Here is a 17,070-nt window from a genome sequence, read left to right on the forward strand (position 1 = left end):
TAGACTGATACCTAAACTATAATTGTTTGAATTAAAAAATGCAATTGAAAATATCAAAAAGAAAAATAATGAAATTGAAAGATACATAGAGTCTTGGAGAGCTATATAAAAAATTGGAGAATTTAAAATTTACTTTTTGATGAAGAGAAGATGACCATTAGATAAGGAATAGAAAAAGAAGGTTGAAAATATAAAAATAAGAAGAGGGTTTAAGAGAATAAAGAAGTGACGGTACAATAATTAAATTTGATTAGGTTAAATAATAGTCAAAATGATAAAAAAAAATAAAAAAATAAATTTAAAACTTTAGCTAATTGAATTTATTTTATTTGTAGTGGGGTCATTTAAAATTTGAAGTGATGGCATATTATATATAACTATATTTTTTAAAACAAAAATTAAAAACACGTAGGGGCAAGATTGTGCTTGGGTCCGTCCCTATTGGCATTGACAGCACGATTATGTTCCATGGTAGACTCTGCAGCTTCTCTTTCAAAGTTTCACTCAGATTTTCACTAGCCTTGTAAAATCTAGCTTGTTGCAAGCGCCGCCTCAAAATCCTTTCAGATTCAGGATCAAAATCTGTAAGAGGTTCCTTGTCTTTATTCCTGCTCATAAATAGACAGAAGACAAGAAAAGTGAGATTCTCTACGTCAGAGTATAGAGAATTTCCAGTGAAGTAACCTGTGTAAAGACTTAAAAGAAAACACTAACTAATTAAAGCTAAAAATTTTCGTAAATGATGACTAAAATTAAGCTAGGAAATTCAAAATTTATAAAGAAAATTAAATAGGAAAATTAAAATAAAATCAACTAGGTAACACCAAACTTAATTTCAAAAATTAAGAAAAAATAATAGCAAAAATTTTCGAAAATTATTGAGTAAAATTAAATAAAATTAAAGCTAAAATGCCTAATCTAAGCAATCAAACAACTAATAGTTGTCAATCACAGTCAATCCCCAGCAACGGCACCAAAAACTTGGTGTAGATTTTATAACCACAAACAAACTGGCAAGTGCACCGGGTCGTACAAAGTAGTACCTCAAGTGAATGAGGATCGATCCCACGAGGATTGGTGGATTAAGAAACAATGGTTAAGTGGTTTACTTAGTTAGACAAATAAAAAAGAGTGTTAAGAGTTCAATTGCATCAAACAGTAAATTCAGGGAATCAAAAAGCAAGCAATAAATTGATGTTAAATATATCGAGAAAACAGTTAAGGTTTCAGAGATATTTATTTTCCGGATTAAATTTTTTACTAACTATTTTAATCATGCAAGATTCAATTCATGGCAAACTATATGTGACTAAATCCTAATTCCTTATACCTTTTTAGTCTCTTCTAACCTTCATCAATCACCAATTCCTTGGTCACTTGATTCCAATTAGAGGGTTAAGTTCAATTCTAGTTTATATGCCACAGAAATTCTAATTATCCAAATATAAGAGGATTATATGTCACGTATCCCGTTAAGTCCAGATAATTAGAAATTTAGGAGAAATTATTTTCAAGCTGTTGTTCAAGCAAAGAGTTTTTCCAAGTTTTACAAGAACTCAATTAGAACAAGGGTCATACTTCCGTTCCACCTAGATTCATAAGATAAAGAACGAAAATAATTCTTAAAATTAAAATCAATACATGAAATAAAATAGAACAGTAATAGTATTAATCCATAGAATAAACAAAGCTCCTAACCTTAACAGTGGAGGTTTAGTTGCTCATGGTTCAGAGAGAAAACAAGGATTCTGAAAAAACTGTAAAGTACGGAATGAGGTGTGAGAGAAGAGAAGCCTGAAGGGATGATTCTTTTTCCTTTTATATCTAATCCTAATTAATGTAAAATATATTTTCTAAAATCAAATAATATCTTTTCCTATTTTTAAATGAAATAAAAGTTTAATCAAAATCACTTAATGTCTCGTGCAGGTATTGATGGATGAAAGGGGGACCACTTTGCTTCTTATTGTTGGCGCCTAGCCTAGAGGACTTGGCGCTAACTTGGAGGTGGCCAAACCCAAGTGAATGAGCTTGTTGTACCTTGCGCCTAACTTGAGAAACCTCAAGTTAGGCGCCACCTTGGCAGTAGGCACTTGAAGCTTCCCCTTTGTCTCGACGCCTAACTTGGAGAGGTGCCACCCTTGCCAAATTTCTGGAGAAGAAGTATGAACTATTATATATCGTTGGAAAGTTCTGGAAGTTAGCTTTCGAACGCTACTGAAATTACGTCAATTGGACCTCTGTAGCTTGAGTTATTTATGTTAGAGTGCAGGGAGGTCAGGGTTGACAGCATCATTCGCTTTCTTCTCTTTTTCTACAGAAACTCCATCAAATCCATCCGAATGCTACCTGAAATAAACATAATTACACACGATTTAAAGTAGCATCCATAGTGGCTAAAAGATAATTAATTCTTGATTAAACTCAACAATTTGAATACAAATTCACTAGAAAAAGATAGGAAAGATGCTCATGCATCAGTAGCCCTTTATATACACTTTCATCCCTTCTTACTAGTTGATATATGAAACGTTATTGCCCTCTTCCCTACCCTTTCTGCCAATACCCTCCATCCTTTGCACTGTATTTGTTTCTGATAACAGGATAAGACAAGACACTAAGAACAAGACATAAAGGACAGAGACACAAATTTTGTGTTCTTGTATCCTGTTTGGTGATAATCTAGAACAAATTATGAAAATTTAATTTATTCTCTTTTTTTTTTCATTCAAAAAATTTGAGACGAAAAATATAATAATAAAAAATATAATTATAAAAAATTAACAAGAATAATGAAAGAAAAAATGAAAAATAAGTTGTGTCCCTTATTAGTGTCTCTGTGTCCTTCCTATCAAGATGGACACAAAATACACTAATTCAGTATCCCTGGACATATTGTCTCTGTCCATGTCTCCTCTGTCAAACACGATTTTGTATCTATGTGTCCCTCTCTCAGTATCCTGTCTCTGTAAATAAACGCAGCCTTGATGTGGATCGCCAGTTAAGTGGTGATTGATTTTTGATACTACTATGGCTACTAGTTATGTTCGATAGTTAAGTCCATTCAGATGCGAATGCTTGTCAAACATATTTATTCACATTTCTAGTTGTTAATTGGATTGAGCAATTGAGCTATTTTTAGTTCTCTTCCATCAACTTGATGTTCTTTATTTGAACAAGCTCCATAATCATACTCCATAATAGTATGGACTATTATATCTGTGCGTAATTAAACATTCTTGCTGTCTGGAACTTTTTTACCTTTCTTGATATTTTTCTGAAACAATTTGATGAAATTTCTCTGTTTTCTTGGTTGTTATGTATGTAGGATTAAGGAACAATTTTAAGCAGTCTTAATTAAATTCTGATTATGCTGAAAGCTCTCGTTCAATCATGGTAGAGTTATTTAAGCACAATGCTACAAGTATTGAATTCGTAGGCCATCATCTTGTTTGATTGTTATATTTGTGATCAAATATAAAAATAATTGAACCATCCTATCTTGTATTTAGGGAAAAATAAATGCGGATTATAGTATTTAGCTCTTTTTTAATGATGATGTTTAGAGAAGTTACTAATCAAATGAATGAATGAGCCTATAATTAATTGTGTGTTGACCTATCACTCCCAAATGAAAAGTCAGGAGGGTGTTGGTGTTTTGGCAAGTGACAGAGTAGCACATATGGATGATACCTATTGTAGTGTATTAAATAAATGCATGTACTAAGATCCTTCACTATGGAAGAACCTGGCCTCTTGCTTGAAAAAATGAATTAGAAATAACTTTTTTTACATGTTTATTTTGTTATTTATAGTAAAATCGAAGAGAGGAAGACATGTATTATGAGCATCTTTTATAGCTAATAGAATGTGTATCAGATGCATGAATTAGATTAATATTATTGGTGTATTGCATATGATCATTGCTTAGCAAGATGCGGATATAATATTTACTTCTAATATATGTTTGGTTTTCTATTCCTCCAACATGATTTAGTTTTGAGGGAAGATGTTATTGTGGTTAATATTTTTTCTTTGTTTTTTTTTCTCCCTAAAATAACTTTTCTAAGTTTTACCAGCTACAGTTATGTGATTCCATCTTATTTGGCTTTTTCAGATTGGATGCTTAGAGTTGACCACTAATGATCCCATTGAAGTCCAAATAATCCGTTATGCTTGGTCATTTTACCTATTATGATTGAGAATGTGGAACTTTGCTCCAAATTATATTGCTGAAAGTGTGCGGCAGAAAAATAATTCCACAAAGCCAACTCATTCTGCATCGGAATGTTCTGATGATGAGAACTCGGTTGTTGGGAGAGAAGAAGAGCTGGAATCCCCAATATGCTGAGAATCTTTTAACATTGTTAAAAATGTGCCCTATGTATTGTGCTGTGGCCACACCTTTTGCAAAAATTGTATCATAGGATTGCAATAGGCCATTATGAAGTTTTCAACACTGCCAATTCAACTTTCGCTCTTTATCTCCTGTCTGTGGTGCAACCTTCTATCTTTCCGCCTGGTTTATCAAGGGAATATTAAATTCTCTCGTAAGAACTATTTTTCTTTGGATGGTTGAGAGCATGAATGGTGATAGAGGAAAATCGCACTCAAATTGTGGTGGTGATAATCAATAACATTGGCCAATTAAAGACAATTTAACCATGGAAAACTATGTAAGCCATGGAAACGCTCGGAGGAGCCAAGTTCACCACCCATGTATGTAAAGGGATGCCACACAAAACGACGCAGTTTTGAGGGGAGGGACTTATTTGTCCAATTTTCAAAACTACCATTCCACTTATATACCACGTATGCACCCGTAACGCCAAGTCATTAAAACGAGAGACACGTCAGACTTTTTCATTGGGTCTAACGGAGGCATTTGCACGGATGGACTAATCCGTCCAACTTTTAAAGAGGTGAGGAATTTAAAAATATTTTCAAATGGTCAAAGATAAAAATATTCGCAGTGCAAAAGGTCGGGAATCTATTTGCCTTTTTCTCAATTTCTTATTATAATAAGCGGACCGAAAAAATTTGATGTTATTTTTAAAAAAATATCTATTTTATTACGATTGATTTTAATCTTAAAAATGTTATTACAGTTTGGTTTGGTAAAATTTTTTGAAGAGGTGCTTGTATTTTTTAAAAGTTCAAGCTCCTCATTTTGTATTTGATTAATCAAAAAGACCATGTGCTTGTGCTTGCAACTTTTAAACGATTGAGTATTTTTAAAAGCATCTAAGATAGAGCTTTTTAAAGTTGGTTTGTGCTTTTCAAAATTTAAAAGTCTAATATAACCTCATATGTTAACTGATTTTTAAATTTAATGGTTACATCTATGTCTATTATAGTATTTTTAAATTTTAATAGTTATTTTACCAAACGCAATTGTTGTTGCTTGTGTTTATTGAAAGCTATTTTTAATTTAATTTACCAAACATAAATATTACAATTTTTAAAATATTATCTTTTAAAAATTAATTTTTATAAACTATTTTTAAAAAGTAAAAACTTTATCAAACTAAATCTAAATTTTTAATTTTTTATCATGATTGTTTAAAAAATAAAAGTTAAACCGTTTTAAATTATCTTTTTACTCTCATCATATTTTCTTGTCAAATGCTAAACCCAAAATGATAGATCAACTTGCGGTTTAATAATGTTTTCATTGCGTTAAGAGTACAGAAGTATAAATTGAGCCAATAAAGAACATGTTATAATATTCCGTAGTCCATATAATGGGTTATTACCTGCCTTCCACTCTTAATCAAACACTACCCTTGGCCACTAAGCAATTAAACATCTTCCTCTCTCAAATGTGAATAATTTTTGTTTTGTTGATTTCTGTCTATTTTTTAATTTTAATTTTTCAGTCTCAATTTTTTTACCAAACACTACCTAATTAATCAATAAAATAGGTGAATGAGCATGGTCTTTTGCTACAGAACTTCAAATCCAGCTAATTAAGAACCTAATTAAGCTAACATCATATAGATCATACCACGTGAAAATGTAACGTGAAGGAAACTTTTTTTAATCAAATAATATTTTAATAAATAATATGTATGAGTAAGGAATAGTATCATTTTCCAAACTTGAAAACACTCATAGTGGCTTTAGTATATAGGACCTAGTTGCCAATCAATGACATTCTTTTAATTTACAGACTAAATTAATTTATAGCTTATATTTTGTTGTTCAACACTTCTGGCTACTTGAAGGTAACCTTTTCCAGAAGCCATTATAGTTACTCAATTTACTATTTCTTTATAGTTCAATCTATGATTTGATCTATTTTAACATTAAACCAAACAATCAAACATATATTTTTGAGTAAAACTCCACTTGGATCTCTAATTATTTTGTTAACTCTCATTCCATCTTTTTACCTATTGAAAAATGACATTGCGCGTGGCCTCTAATGATTAACTATGTCAGATCTTTTACCCCTTCTGTTAATATCTCTGACTAAAAAATAGATTTTGCCTATGTGTTACGTTAGCTGATGACGTGTCAAAGAACTATTCTAAGGGACAAAACGTTCTCTGCCGTCTCAGCAATATGCTACAGTAAGATAAGACAATTAAGCTCTTAAAAAAATTTTAAGAGACATTTAAATTCCTAACTAATTTAAACATAGACACATAAACCCATAATAAACCATGAAATATCACAATTATCCCTAAATTTTAATAAACCATTATATTTGCTGCACTGGTAGCTGGCCTTGGTTGGTGGCAGCATTACATTCTTGGTCCTCCTTCTCTTTCTTCTTCTCTACAAACTACAAAGTCTTTATATAAGTACAATAAAAACTACCTCATCAAATTCAATCCCTTTTAATATTTTGCAGCCTCTAATACAAATTTTATATAATCAACTTTACAATTTTCATTTATCAGTGTTGTGAACGTGATCTTGTCAGATGTTAAACCTCCCTCACTCATGTCATTCACAAGTTTCCTAACTTCCTTCAAATCACCGATTTTGCAAAGGTCATTGATCACGTATTGTATGTGATCAAGTCTGGCCTAATGCCTTGATGATTGATCATTACCTGAAAATTCTTCTAGGCCAAATCAATATTTCATATTTGCATTACCCATCAATCAAAACGGTGAACATAAGCATTTGAAACCAACCCTTTCTTACACTATGTAATGAAACAAAATTTCTGCAACATAAAAAGAAGAAGCAGCAAGGAACTAAGGTTACTACCAATCAAGACCAACAATCAGTACAATAGTAAGTACAATGACTTATTGAAATTTAGAAATACTTGTCTTACTTTATAGTTAATTATAAATTTATGTGTCTATGTTCAAATAATTAGTAAGGGGTTTTAAGGATCTTCTAAATTTTTCTCAAAAGTTTAATTGTTCTATTTTACTGAAAAGTTTAATTGTTCTATTTTACTGTAGCGTATGACAGAAGCATTTTGTTTTTAGAATGATTGCATTTTGTTTTTAGAATGATTTTTTGACACGTCATAAGCTAACGTGGCAAGTAGGCAAAATTCATTAACTCTTGGAAAAAGACATTAACAGAATAGTAGAATGCCTGCCGAAGTTAATTTGTTAGGACCACAATGTCATTTTTCAATCCGCGAGGAGCGGAATGAAAGTTAACAAAATAGTTAAAAATCGGAGTAAAATTTTACCATTTACTATGTAATAATCGACAAAATCTTTTGCTAAATTATTTAAAATTCCTTTATAGAAATTCTTTTACATAATTCCTTTCTTTGAAATTGGCTTTATGAATGCATTATGCATATAAATACATCAATAAATAACAAAGAAATCCATAACAAAAAGATTATGCTCTTTATTAATGAAATGGATAATTATAAATTTTTTCTAACAATTTAATCTAAATCACTGCATCCAAAAAGTTGCAAAAATTACAACAACTTCTAAGTCAGAAGTGAATACGGTTTTAAGCTGTATTAATCCCAACGAAGTACTCATAATAATCTCTCTAAATCTTTAACAGCTTGGTCAATAGCATAGATTATCATCTTCTTAATCTGTTCCATAAAAAATCATCTATAATCAATAAACATAAAAAAACAAAGATAAACATTATTTACACTACATGTTCTTTTAATTAGATTGAAACACATTATAATTAAGAAAAGAAATGCAAAATGAAAATATTTGTGTTAGAAGCTAATTGAATCACCTCGAGTTTTTCTTCTCTGACTTTGTGATTCTTTGGAAGATTACGAAACTCATCCGTAAGACGCAAACACATGTGAACATTCTCTGGTGACACAAAATCTGCAGCCACTTTTGTGCATGACTGTGTGGAAGATTTAGAACATGAAAATTAAGTTCACATATATAGATAATATAGAACTTGACAGTGAGATTAAGTATGAAGAAAATATTTAGATGCTCATAAATCAAGAGATAGGTTTTACTTTTAACTATTTATGAGTACTACTAATAGTAGCATTAGCTATTACATTGAAAATGTAAAAAAAAAATATTTACAATAAAATTTAATCAAATAATAAATAATTTCTCACAAGTTTTTGTTCAAAAGTCCAAGCTTCTACACCTGAATATTAAGATTCATTCAAGTAATTAGTTAGTACATTAAGATTAATTACATAACTAATTAATTAACTATTAAGCAATTTGTATTTTTTTTCTTGTACTAAGTACTAACCATATTCCTCTTTCAACTTCTTTTTGTGCTCTAAAGTCAAGTAGAAACATTGATCATGAATTGGATGCACAACCTATCAAAATAAAGAAATAAATCAATAAACTAGCCACATAAATAAAGCATGAATAATAAGGACAAACAGGAATTCTTTGGAGTACCTCTTCAACTGGCGAACAATAAATATGTCGAAATTCTTTGGAGTGTTTTCTTAGATATGCTCCTAATTTTTCAGTGTCCTCTCTTCTGAAAATATCCCAAAGAGCAGCACCTGTTTCTCTTGTTTCTTCCGAGATTGCAGATACATCATTTGGAAAATTCTTTGGATTGATCCTAATAAAGCACTTCTCATTATTTTCTTTCAGTTCTCTGTTGTATTCAGCAACACTTTCTTGATCATTTTGCTCTTTCTTATCTTGTTCTTTGTGTGCTTTTTTCAATTTTGAGATGGCAGAATGTTGTTCATCAGTTAACTTCACTTCCACAGTGTGAGTCAAAATATTCACCTGTGACAATATTGAATAAGAAATCAGAAAATAATTAATAAGTATGCTACCATTTCAAACAAAAAGACATCGTACATAAAATTTTTAAATGGATTGACATATTAGATGTGAAAAATATGTGATGTTGTACCGTCCAAAATTACCCCTCAAGTTTAAATTAGTTTAAATAGAAGTTACATCTATTATTTATGATATTCATATGAATATTGTACAATCTTATAACATAGATATTATATACAAGATAGATATTACATGCATAGAAAGAATCTTTTAAATTTGGCAAAATAATGTAGAAAGTTAAAGCTATGTTTTCTACTGTTACAAAATGGCTCATCTTCTACAATTTAAAGGGATTATTTATGGACAAAGATTAACATTCAAAGCACAAATAAAAATGCAAGTTCGAAAAAGAAGAAGGCCAAGACAAAAATTAGGAAGTAATGAAACATACAGCGTCTGACATGTCGCAGTGGAGATTAGTCACAGAATCCCCTCTGCCAAGTTCTTCTGTAATCCCATAAGCAATATATGTTTTCGGACCCATATCAGGCTTTATGACATGTTCTGGCAACTTTGCAGCAAGATTGAGGACTCCAGCTCGAAGATCAGTGTACTCTTGGAATGGTAAGCAACTGATAAACTCGTTAAAGTGGTGCGGCAAAAGATCTTCAAACTTGTTAGAGGGAGGCCAATCCTTTAGCTTCAGCATCTCTGGCCAAAGGTTAACATATCTTCTTCCCTCCATATAACCTTTAAAGAACATGCGAGCTTTAATTTCAACCTGCAAAGATTTATAACGGTGGGTTCGGGTCAGAATTCTAGTACATTGCTATTATGTAAGATGATAGTTGCAGCAACATAATATCTGGATTCTAAAACAGAGAAAATCAATGGAAATGCACCAAATCATGAGAATAATATCATGTGGATGACTAGAAATAAGGCGTGGAACAGGCCACAACTCATTTCAATATACAATTCGCTACTTCTCTGTTTTAATTATAAGTATGCCTTTAGAAAGAGTTCAGTGCATGCTCCATAGTATACAGAATGTGAAATTTCGTATGCAACAACACACAGGTAAATATAAAGCCAAGGTATTGATCATGTAACCTCATTCCAATCGGTATAACTTTCAAATTTAGCTAATTCATATGCTGATACTGGCAGCAAAATTTGGTAAAACCAAGTATTAAAGCACCAAAAGGAGTAGTAGACCAAACCTCACAAGTAGCCAAGCAATCAATAGCCTTCACTGACATATCTGAGTTGATCTTGTAACCTAAACCTTCAGATAGTGCCCTCAAGATAACCATTGGCTCCCAACTCAGACCTGTCCCCTGCTTAAGAACGTTGCGAACTATAATCGGTTCACCATTAGTCCAATGCTTCCTGAAGAGGCCTAAACCTTCATTTGATATCTCATTAGACTCTGGATAGTATAGGTTGTTGTCTTCAGGGCTATCTCTAGAAGCTGCTCTCAGCATAGAGTTGCTGCATGAAATTGCTTCCTTCTGAAGAGCTTCTTCATGTTCAGTTTTGAAAAAGAAATTTAAGATTTCATTAGCTTTGGCTTCCAATTCAGATATCCAACCATCTGGAAGCACACGCTTCAACACCATCGATGAGTGGCCGCAACCTCCGATTTCTTTAGGAGCACATCTAACCCTTCCATCACTGTTGCCATTCCATTTGGTAGATACCCTAGTGTGATGACCCTTTGGAGACTCTAAATTACTAGACACTGGTAAAGGGTCACCACCATGCATATAATCAAAGCCCCTATTCACATATTGGAACTTCATTTCAGGCAGTACCGAAATGCTTCCTTTGCGAATTTCTTTACAGCAATTAAGGCAAATTTCAAATGAACACTTGGGGCAGCTTCTGTGAAGATCAACAATTGAAGTAGCACAATGATCACTGCTCCAAGAACCAAAAAAAAATAAAAAACATAACATAAGAATCTTATAAATCATTCTAGTATACAAAGCTAGAGGAGGATATGTACCAATAGATACGCTCGTCATCGCTAGGAGATTGTGGTATCTTAAGCTCATAATATGATTTTCCTAATATAGTATCAAAGCTTCCTGTTAGTGATTTTGCTAAAAAGATGCATGAAAGAAGCCATAGCTGGGGTTTAAAATAATAAAATACCTTGTATTTTAGCTTCAATCTCTTGCTCTTGAATTTGTTCTTCACAAATTTGTTTCATAAATGGAAGAACTAATTTGATCATATAAACCAGATGCTGAACTTTTTCAGTACATGTGATGTCCCTTGTAGACGTCTGATAATAGATAGAAAATCAATGTGTTATCCAAAATTTCCTTGTATGTTTAAGATGTAGCACTTTAATTTTACTATAATAAAACAAACCTCAAAGATTGCCTTTGAACGCAAGCAAACATTGCAATTGCAGTTGTTACGGCATAAGGGACACCTTAATGAAATATCTGTTATTGTCAGATTGGGATACCTATGAGTAAACGAAAACGAGAATTAGTTACAACCGTAGTCTACAATGTCAAGATGTGAGCTACCGAAATTGTTCAAAGAAGCATAGCAAATTCTGCAAATTACAATTGGATGGCGGATTTCTTAACAACTTTTCTCAAAAAAAAATTATATATGAGAAAAAATCGACAATTTCAGTTTGAAAGTGCAACAGACCCGAGATTTGTTCTAGTTATATTCTAAGAAGACATTATAAATGACATGAACAAATGTGCATAAACCTTTCATAACAATAATGCTTAAATATAATAAACTACCATACCATTGATGGATGCACCGCATACAATACATTTTTCTACATGTAGTGCAAGGTACAAATGCTGCTCTTTCCTTTTTCAAACACTGATGACATATCTTCAAGGTTTGTCCAGCGTCCTTAGATTCTTCAATTTTTCTTTTCTTGTTCGAGGTAACAACACATCTTCTTGGCGCTTTGTTCCTTTTTTCTTCTGAATTTAGCATTTTATTTTCTAATGACAAAGGGAAGAAAAACTCACAATGAAAAGCTGCATCATGATTAATATAAACAATATAGTTGTGGAGACCAGGTGAATAAAAGGTGTTCCTTGAAAGTAACAACTATATGTGATACATACTTCCATAAATTTTAAAAGAACTAAGTTTCCTGTAATCTCCAGTTGTCCAATTCCTAAAGAAACTTCGATATAACAGCATGGAAGAACATGATTGATTAGTGCAGGTTGGATCAACGCGTAGATTCCAACTGTCCTTGTTGAATGATCCAGTAGCTTCGACTTCGTGGGTGAATGTTCAGTCTAATGTTCAGTCTATCTGAGTATCAGTATCAGATTGAAAAGAAAGAGAACGAAGAAAAGAAGTGAATGAACAAGCATGACATACGAGAATGGAAAAAAAATGTTCAGTGATTGTAGCTAAATATTGAGTGAAAATTTTATACTCTATAAAAGAAGCATGATAGAATCCTTTTCAAAAATAAAGTCAAAAATAAGATGGAGAGAATTGAATTGAGTCAACTAATTAGTAAATAATTAAAATTTTGTATTTAAAATAGTAGTATGCCGTAAATTAAGTAGCCTAAAAAGTTTTGTAACAGAAAAACAAATAGTATCACTTACGATAAGGAAACAGAAAATTAAAGGATCCCAATAGATATTTTATTATTATCGAATATATAAATTATAAACTTATTAAGTCAAATCCAAATATATAATATGGAATTTCGGACTATCATTGCTTTAAAAATAAATCTCCCAAAGATCCTAGTTAATTCAATTTAAGATATTTTTTTTTATCTTTTCAAAATCTTTTTATTTTCTTAAAAATCAGATAATAATTCAATTGTTTGATATTATATCTTTAAGAATCTTTTGTTTTTGTTTTTCTTTTTGGAGATAGAAAATGCTTTGTTTTTCAAAGTGGAGATTAGATTCATGTCATGAATAATGTTTAGATTGCTAGTGTTGAGAAAATTGGGAGTTCTATATAGCTTGAGGGTGAAGAGAAACGTGTATATAAGTATATGACTGAGTAATCCCGTTAAGCTAAGACTACCTTCCAGCCATTAGATGCACCAAAGCTTGGTTTTCATAAAAAGAGCCAACATCCCAATCCTCACTTGCTGATGAAAGTGTCATTAATGCTACCACAATTGATCTCATGCTTGCCCTTAGTTAAGGGTTTTCATGTGTACAAGCTCTAGCATGTTGACACATCTGCAAAGTCAAACTCAAAGTCAACAAAAAAAAAGCAGAATCAATCTTCGCTTCTTCAGTTTGTTCCTATCCTATCCCAACTTACTATTTATTTGATGTTCACTAGTGTTTTAATTAGAGTTCTGCATCTTCTTCAGTTTGTTCCTATCCTATCCCAACTACGTCGTTTCGTGTTTGGCCGTAATCCTTAAATTGATTGCATTTCTTTGTGTATGTTGGTGGTGAGGAGCTCTAACTGCATCAATATTGGCTGCTAATGGAGCATCAACAACGTCAAGAAGAAGCTTCAGCGGAGTAAGACAAGAAAATTCAGCTATATCCTTCATATAAACTCGATCCCCCTGGTTCTCTTTCCCAATTGCTTGTTTATCATATTTATCTTCCTCTTCCTGCACAAACCAATTGATTCAAGATTTTCATTCAGAAATATTATCTAAAGTAAACATCTTAAATATTTAACCAGCAAAAATGGCACAAACCCTAGTTGATTCAAATGCAGCTATATTTTCAGCATCCAAATTTCAATTCGTGTAGGTTCCAATTGTAATTTCAAATATTCAGTGAAAATTGATCAAAATATTAAACAAGAGATAAGGGATTAGTAGTACCTCGTGATCAAGGGTGCAATCGAGGCCAATACCAGACCTAATTTGCCACTGTTCATCGTCGTAATCGTCGGGTTTGAGCTGAGTACGACGAAACCCCGCGTCACCATCTTCGTTATCGTCGTCTTTGTCGTTGAGATTATCGAGGTCATTCTCTAGCTGAACCCGGAAGCTGGAAGAAAAAGAGGAGGTTGCGGAGGGTGTAGGGTCGGGTTTAGGTTCGGATTGGTTGGAGGGTGTGGAGTTGATTTCGTCGTCGGCGAGGAACCAGAGAAAGGAGAGAGAAGAAGGGGAGGTTGAAGAAAGAGGAAGAGAACCGAAGGCTTTGTCGACGCGGACTCTGAAACTGTCTTCCATTGCTATCGATGCCTAAGCTAATGCTTCGTTCAGGTTTCGTTTTTTTTTTTTTTTTGTCAAGAGGTATCGTTTCGTTGGTGTTGCGAATTTGCGGCGAAATGGATTTTTATTGGGTAAGGCCCAATCTTGTCTTACTCCACTGAAGTTTCTTTTTAATGTTGATGTTGCTCCATTAGCAGTCACTATTGATGCAGGTAGAGCTCCTTACTATAGCATACACAAAGAAACGCAATTAATTTAAGGATTAGACCCAAATGTGAAACGATGTTGTTAGAAATCCGTTTGACTGTCTTAAACATTTTATTTTTATATTTGACAATTTATTGAAACTCTAAATCCAGAAGTGTTTTCACCTCTAAACATATATTCTGCGTTTACCTTGGAAAAGTTAATTACCATTGGATAGGGGTGAGCATAGGTAGCGGGTATTCGATTACCTATTCGGATTCGAACCGAATTAATTAAATTGGTTTTAGAACCAACAGGTAATTGGGTTCAACCCGAACCAAACCGATGGTCTTTGTTAGTGATTGGTTCGGATATCGATTCTGGAAGTGTAGAATCCGAACCAACCCGCAAATCCGATCATATATTAATTAAATAAAAAAATAAAAAATATATATATGACTTTTTCATTAGACAAAGATTATTCACTATTAATATGTTTGGATTTTAATGAGTTTAGTTTGTAATGTATTTGGTGTTTAACATGTTTGGATTATTTCTATTGATGTTACATGTTTATTGTACTTGTTGAATTTTTAAGATAAAAATTTGATTTTTTTTATGAATTTCAAAGTCATCGGGTACCCAATTACCCGAACCGAACCAATCCGTTCTTAATCGATTTGTTTGATTCGGATACATGTATAAAAAAAATACAAATTCAAACCAAACCAAACTAATTATATTTTGATCGATTCAATTCTAATTTTACCATGAACCCGAACCAAACTGACCCGTGCTCACCCCTACCATTGGAAGAATTAGATGAAAAAAAAAAATTTTATCAACTCTATCCTCCATTCTCTTCTATAAAAAGAATGCAAGTAACCATAACTTTCACAGTAGTTCTTCGTTCATTCATTTGTTGTGTATGTTCTTCGTTTTGAATTTTTTTTCTATCAAAACCTTTTAGATGATCACTGTCCAAGTAAAAAATTTATTTTTTTTTATTATTTTTAGTACTCTCTTTCATATTTTAATTTTTATATTTTTATTGTATTTTCTATTTATACAATAACTATGTTTTATATTATTTTTTTAGTATTTGAGTAAAGTATCGTTTTTGTGCCCAACGGTTGGGGTAAGTCCCAAAGTTGTCCCTAACGTTTCAATCGTCCTATTTAAGTTACTAACGTTTCAAAAATGACTCAATGTTATCCTGCCTTAGAGATCCGTTAACAGAATTGACGGCGGGACAAAATTGTTAGGGACTTAAATAGGACAAAAACGTTTGGGACAAAAATGATACATAGAAATAAATTTTAATTTTATCTTTCAATAATATCAATTTTTTACTATACATAGTATTCAATTATTTTTTAATCACATCTAAGTAAATTACACTTAATCGTATTACTTTCATTTTAAATAAATTAATTTTTTTTTATAATTTTACTCTTAAAAATTTGTAATTATCATGAAATGTTTGTAGAATAACTAGGAGATAATATTCAATTTGGTCCCTGAACTTACACCCGAGCCTCAATTTAGTCCTTGAGGTTTTAATTGCCTTTATTTAGTCCCCGAAGTTTATAAACGTGCCTCATATTAGTCCCTGAGACCATTTTTAGTATAAAAACGTTAATAGAGCGCTATTGTAGACTATCACATGTCACGTTAAAACTTGTAAAATGATGCAGTTTTGGTTTTGACATTTAAATAGCTCAAAAACGACATTGTATTACTTATTTTGTTAGGTAAAATTTTAATAAACACCATTTAGGATGTTGTTTTTAGATTATTTGAGTGCCAAAACCAAAACGACATCATTTTACAAAGTTTAGTGTGGCATCCGGCTGTCACAACAGTGTTCCATTAACGTTTGTACGTTGAAAATTGTTTCAAGGACTAACATGAGTTATGGTCACAAAGTTTGGGGACTAAATAGAGGCAATTGAAATTTCAGGGACTAAATTGAGACTCGCGTGTAAGTTCAGGGACCAAATTGAGTATTATCTCAATAACTAGTATATAAACTTGCAGAAATATATATACAATAAAATATAAATTATATCTTTTGTCTCTAATGTATCAAAATTCTTTAAAATTATAAAAAAATAAATTTATTTAAAATTAAAGTAATGTGATTAAGTATAATTTATTTAGATGTAATTAAAAAATAATTGAATACTATGTACAGTAAAAAATTAATATTATTGAAAGATAAAATTAAATTAAAATTTATTTTTATGTATCATTTTTGTCCCTAACGTTTTCGTCCTATTTAAGTCTCTAACATTTTAAAATCGTCTTAATTTTGTCCCGCCGTCAATTCTGTTAACCGATCATTAACGGCAGGACAACATTGAATCAATTTTGAAACGTTAGGGACTTAAATAGGACGATTGAAATGCTAAGGACAACTTTGAGACTTACCGCAAACGTTGGGGACAAAAACGATACTTTACTCTTTAGTATTTTGATATTTCTTTTGTAGTGTTCTATTTATATTTTTATTGTACTTTTTTATTCATATAACAATTA

The 17,070-nt window shown here is 31.8% G+C and overlaps 2 protein-coding genes and 1 pseudogene across 4 annotated transcripts; 1 reads left to right on the top strand and 2 right to left on the bottom strand.

The window, feature by feature from the left end:
* LOC107635921 lies at positions 4,205–4,778 on the top strand (annotated as a pseudogene).
* LOC107635922 (lysine-specific demethylase JMJ25) lies at positions 7,806–13,375 on the bottom strand. 2 transcript variants are annotated; one of them, XM_021120593.1, is made up of 12 exons: positions 13,239–13,375; positions 12,302–12,481; positions 11,968–12,175; positions 11,568–11,667; positions 11,346–11,478; positions 11,197–11,257; positions 10,409–11,108; positions 9,637–9,966; positions 8,841–9,185; positions 8,683–8,755; positions 8,191–8,571; positions 7,806–8,035 (listed from the first exon to the last, which is right to left on the bottom strand). In XM_021120593.1, exons 2-11 carry the CDS (start codon positions 12,378–12,380, stop codon positions 8,513–8,515), a joined length of 2,088 nt encoding a protein of 695 aa, XP_020976252.1. In that variant the 5' UTR covers positions 12,381–12,481; positions 13,239–13,375; the 3' UTR covers positions 7,806–8,035; positions 8,191–8,512. The 2 variants fall into 2 exon arrangements, with proteins under 2 accessions (XP_020976252.1, XP_020976251.1); XM_021120592.1 differs by having other exon boundaries at positions 12,302–12,497; positions 13,239–13,373.
* LOC110270872 lies at positions 13,239–14,459 on the bottom strand. 2 transcript variants are annotated; one of them, XR_002360564.1, is made up of 3 exons: positions 14,008–14,455; positions 13,485–13,788; positions 13,239–13,399 (listed from the first exon to the last, which is right to left on the bottom strand). XR_002360564.1 is itself a non-coding variant. In XM_021120594.1 (2 exons), the coding sequence occupies exons 1-2, from the start codon at positions 14,359–14,361 to the stop codon at positions 13,558–13,560; spliced, it is 585 nt and encodes a 194-aa protein (XP_020976253.1). In that variant the 5' UTR covers positions 14,362–14,459; the 3' UTR covers positions 13,256–13,557. The 2 variants fall into 2 exon arrangements, 1 of the variants encoding a protein (XP_020976253.1); XM_021120594.1 differs by having other exon boundaries at positions 13,256–13,788; positions 14,008–14,459.

Source organism: Arachis ipaensis, chromosome B04 (genome assembly GCF_000816755.2).
Source record: "Arachis ipaensis cultivar K30076 chromosome B04, Araip1.1, whole genome shotgun sequence".
NCBI classification, from domain to species: domain Eukaryota; kingdom Viridiplantae; phylum Streptophyta; class Magnoliopsida; order Fabales; family Fabaceae; genus Arachis; species Arachis ipaensis.

Coding starts and splice junctions, on each gene's coding strand:
- LOC110270872 (XM_021120594.1), bottom strand. CDS start 14,361: ATGGAAGACAGTTTCAGAGTCCGCGTCGACAAAGCCTTCGGTTCTCTT. Junction 13,789..14,007: donor ATTGCACCCTTGATCACGAG/GTACTACTAATC, acceptor TGGTTTGTGCAG/GAAGAGGAAGATAAATATGA.
- LOC107635922 (XM_021120593.1), bottom strand. CDS start 12,380: ATGCTGTTATATCGAAGTTTCTTTAGGAATTGGACAACTGGAGATTAC. Junction 11,258..11,345: donor GATTGAAGCTAAAATACAAG/GTATTTTATTAT, acceptor ATACTATATTAG/GAAAATCATATTATGAGCTT. Junction 9,186..9,636: donor ACTGCGACATGTCAGACGCT/GTATGTTTCATT, acceptor ATATTGTCACAG/GTGAATATTTTGACTCACAC.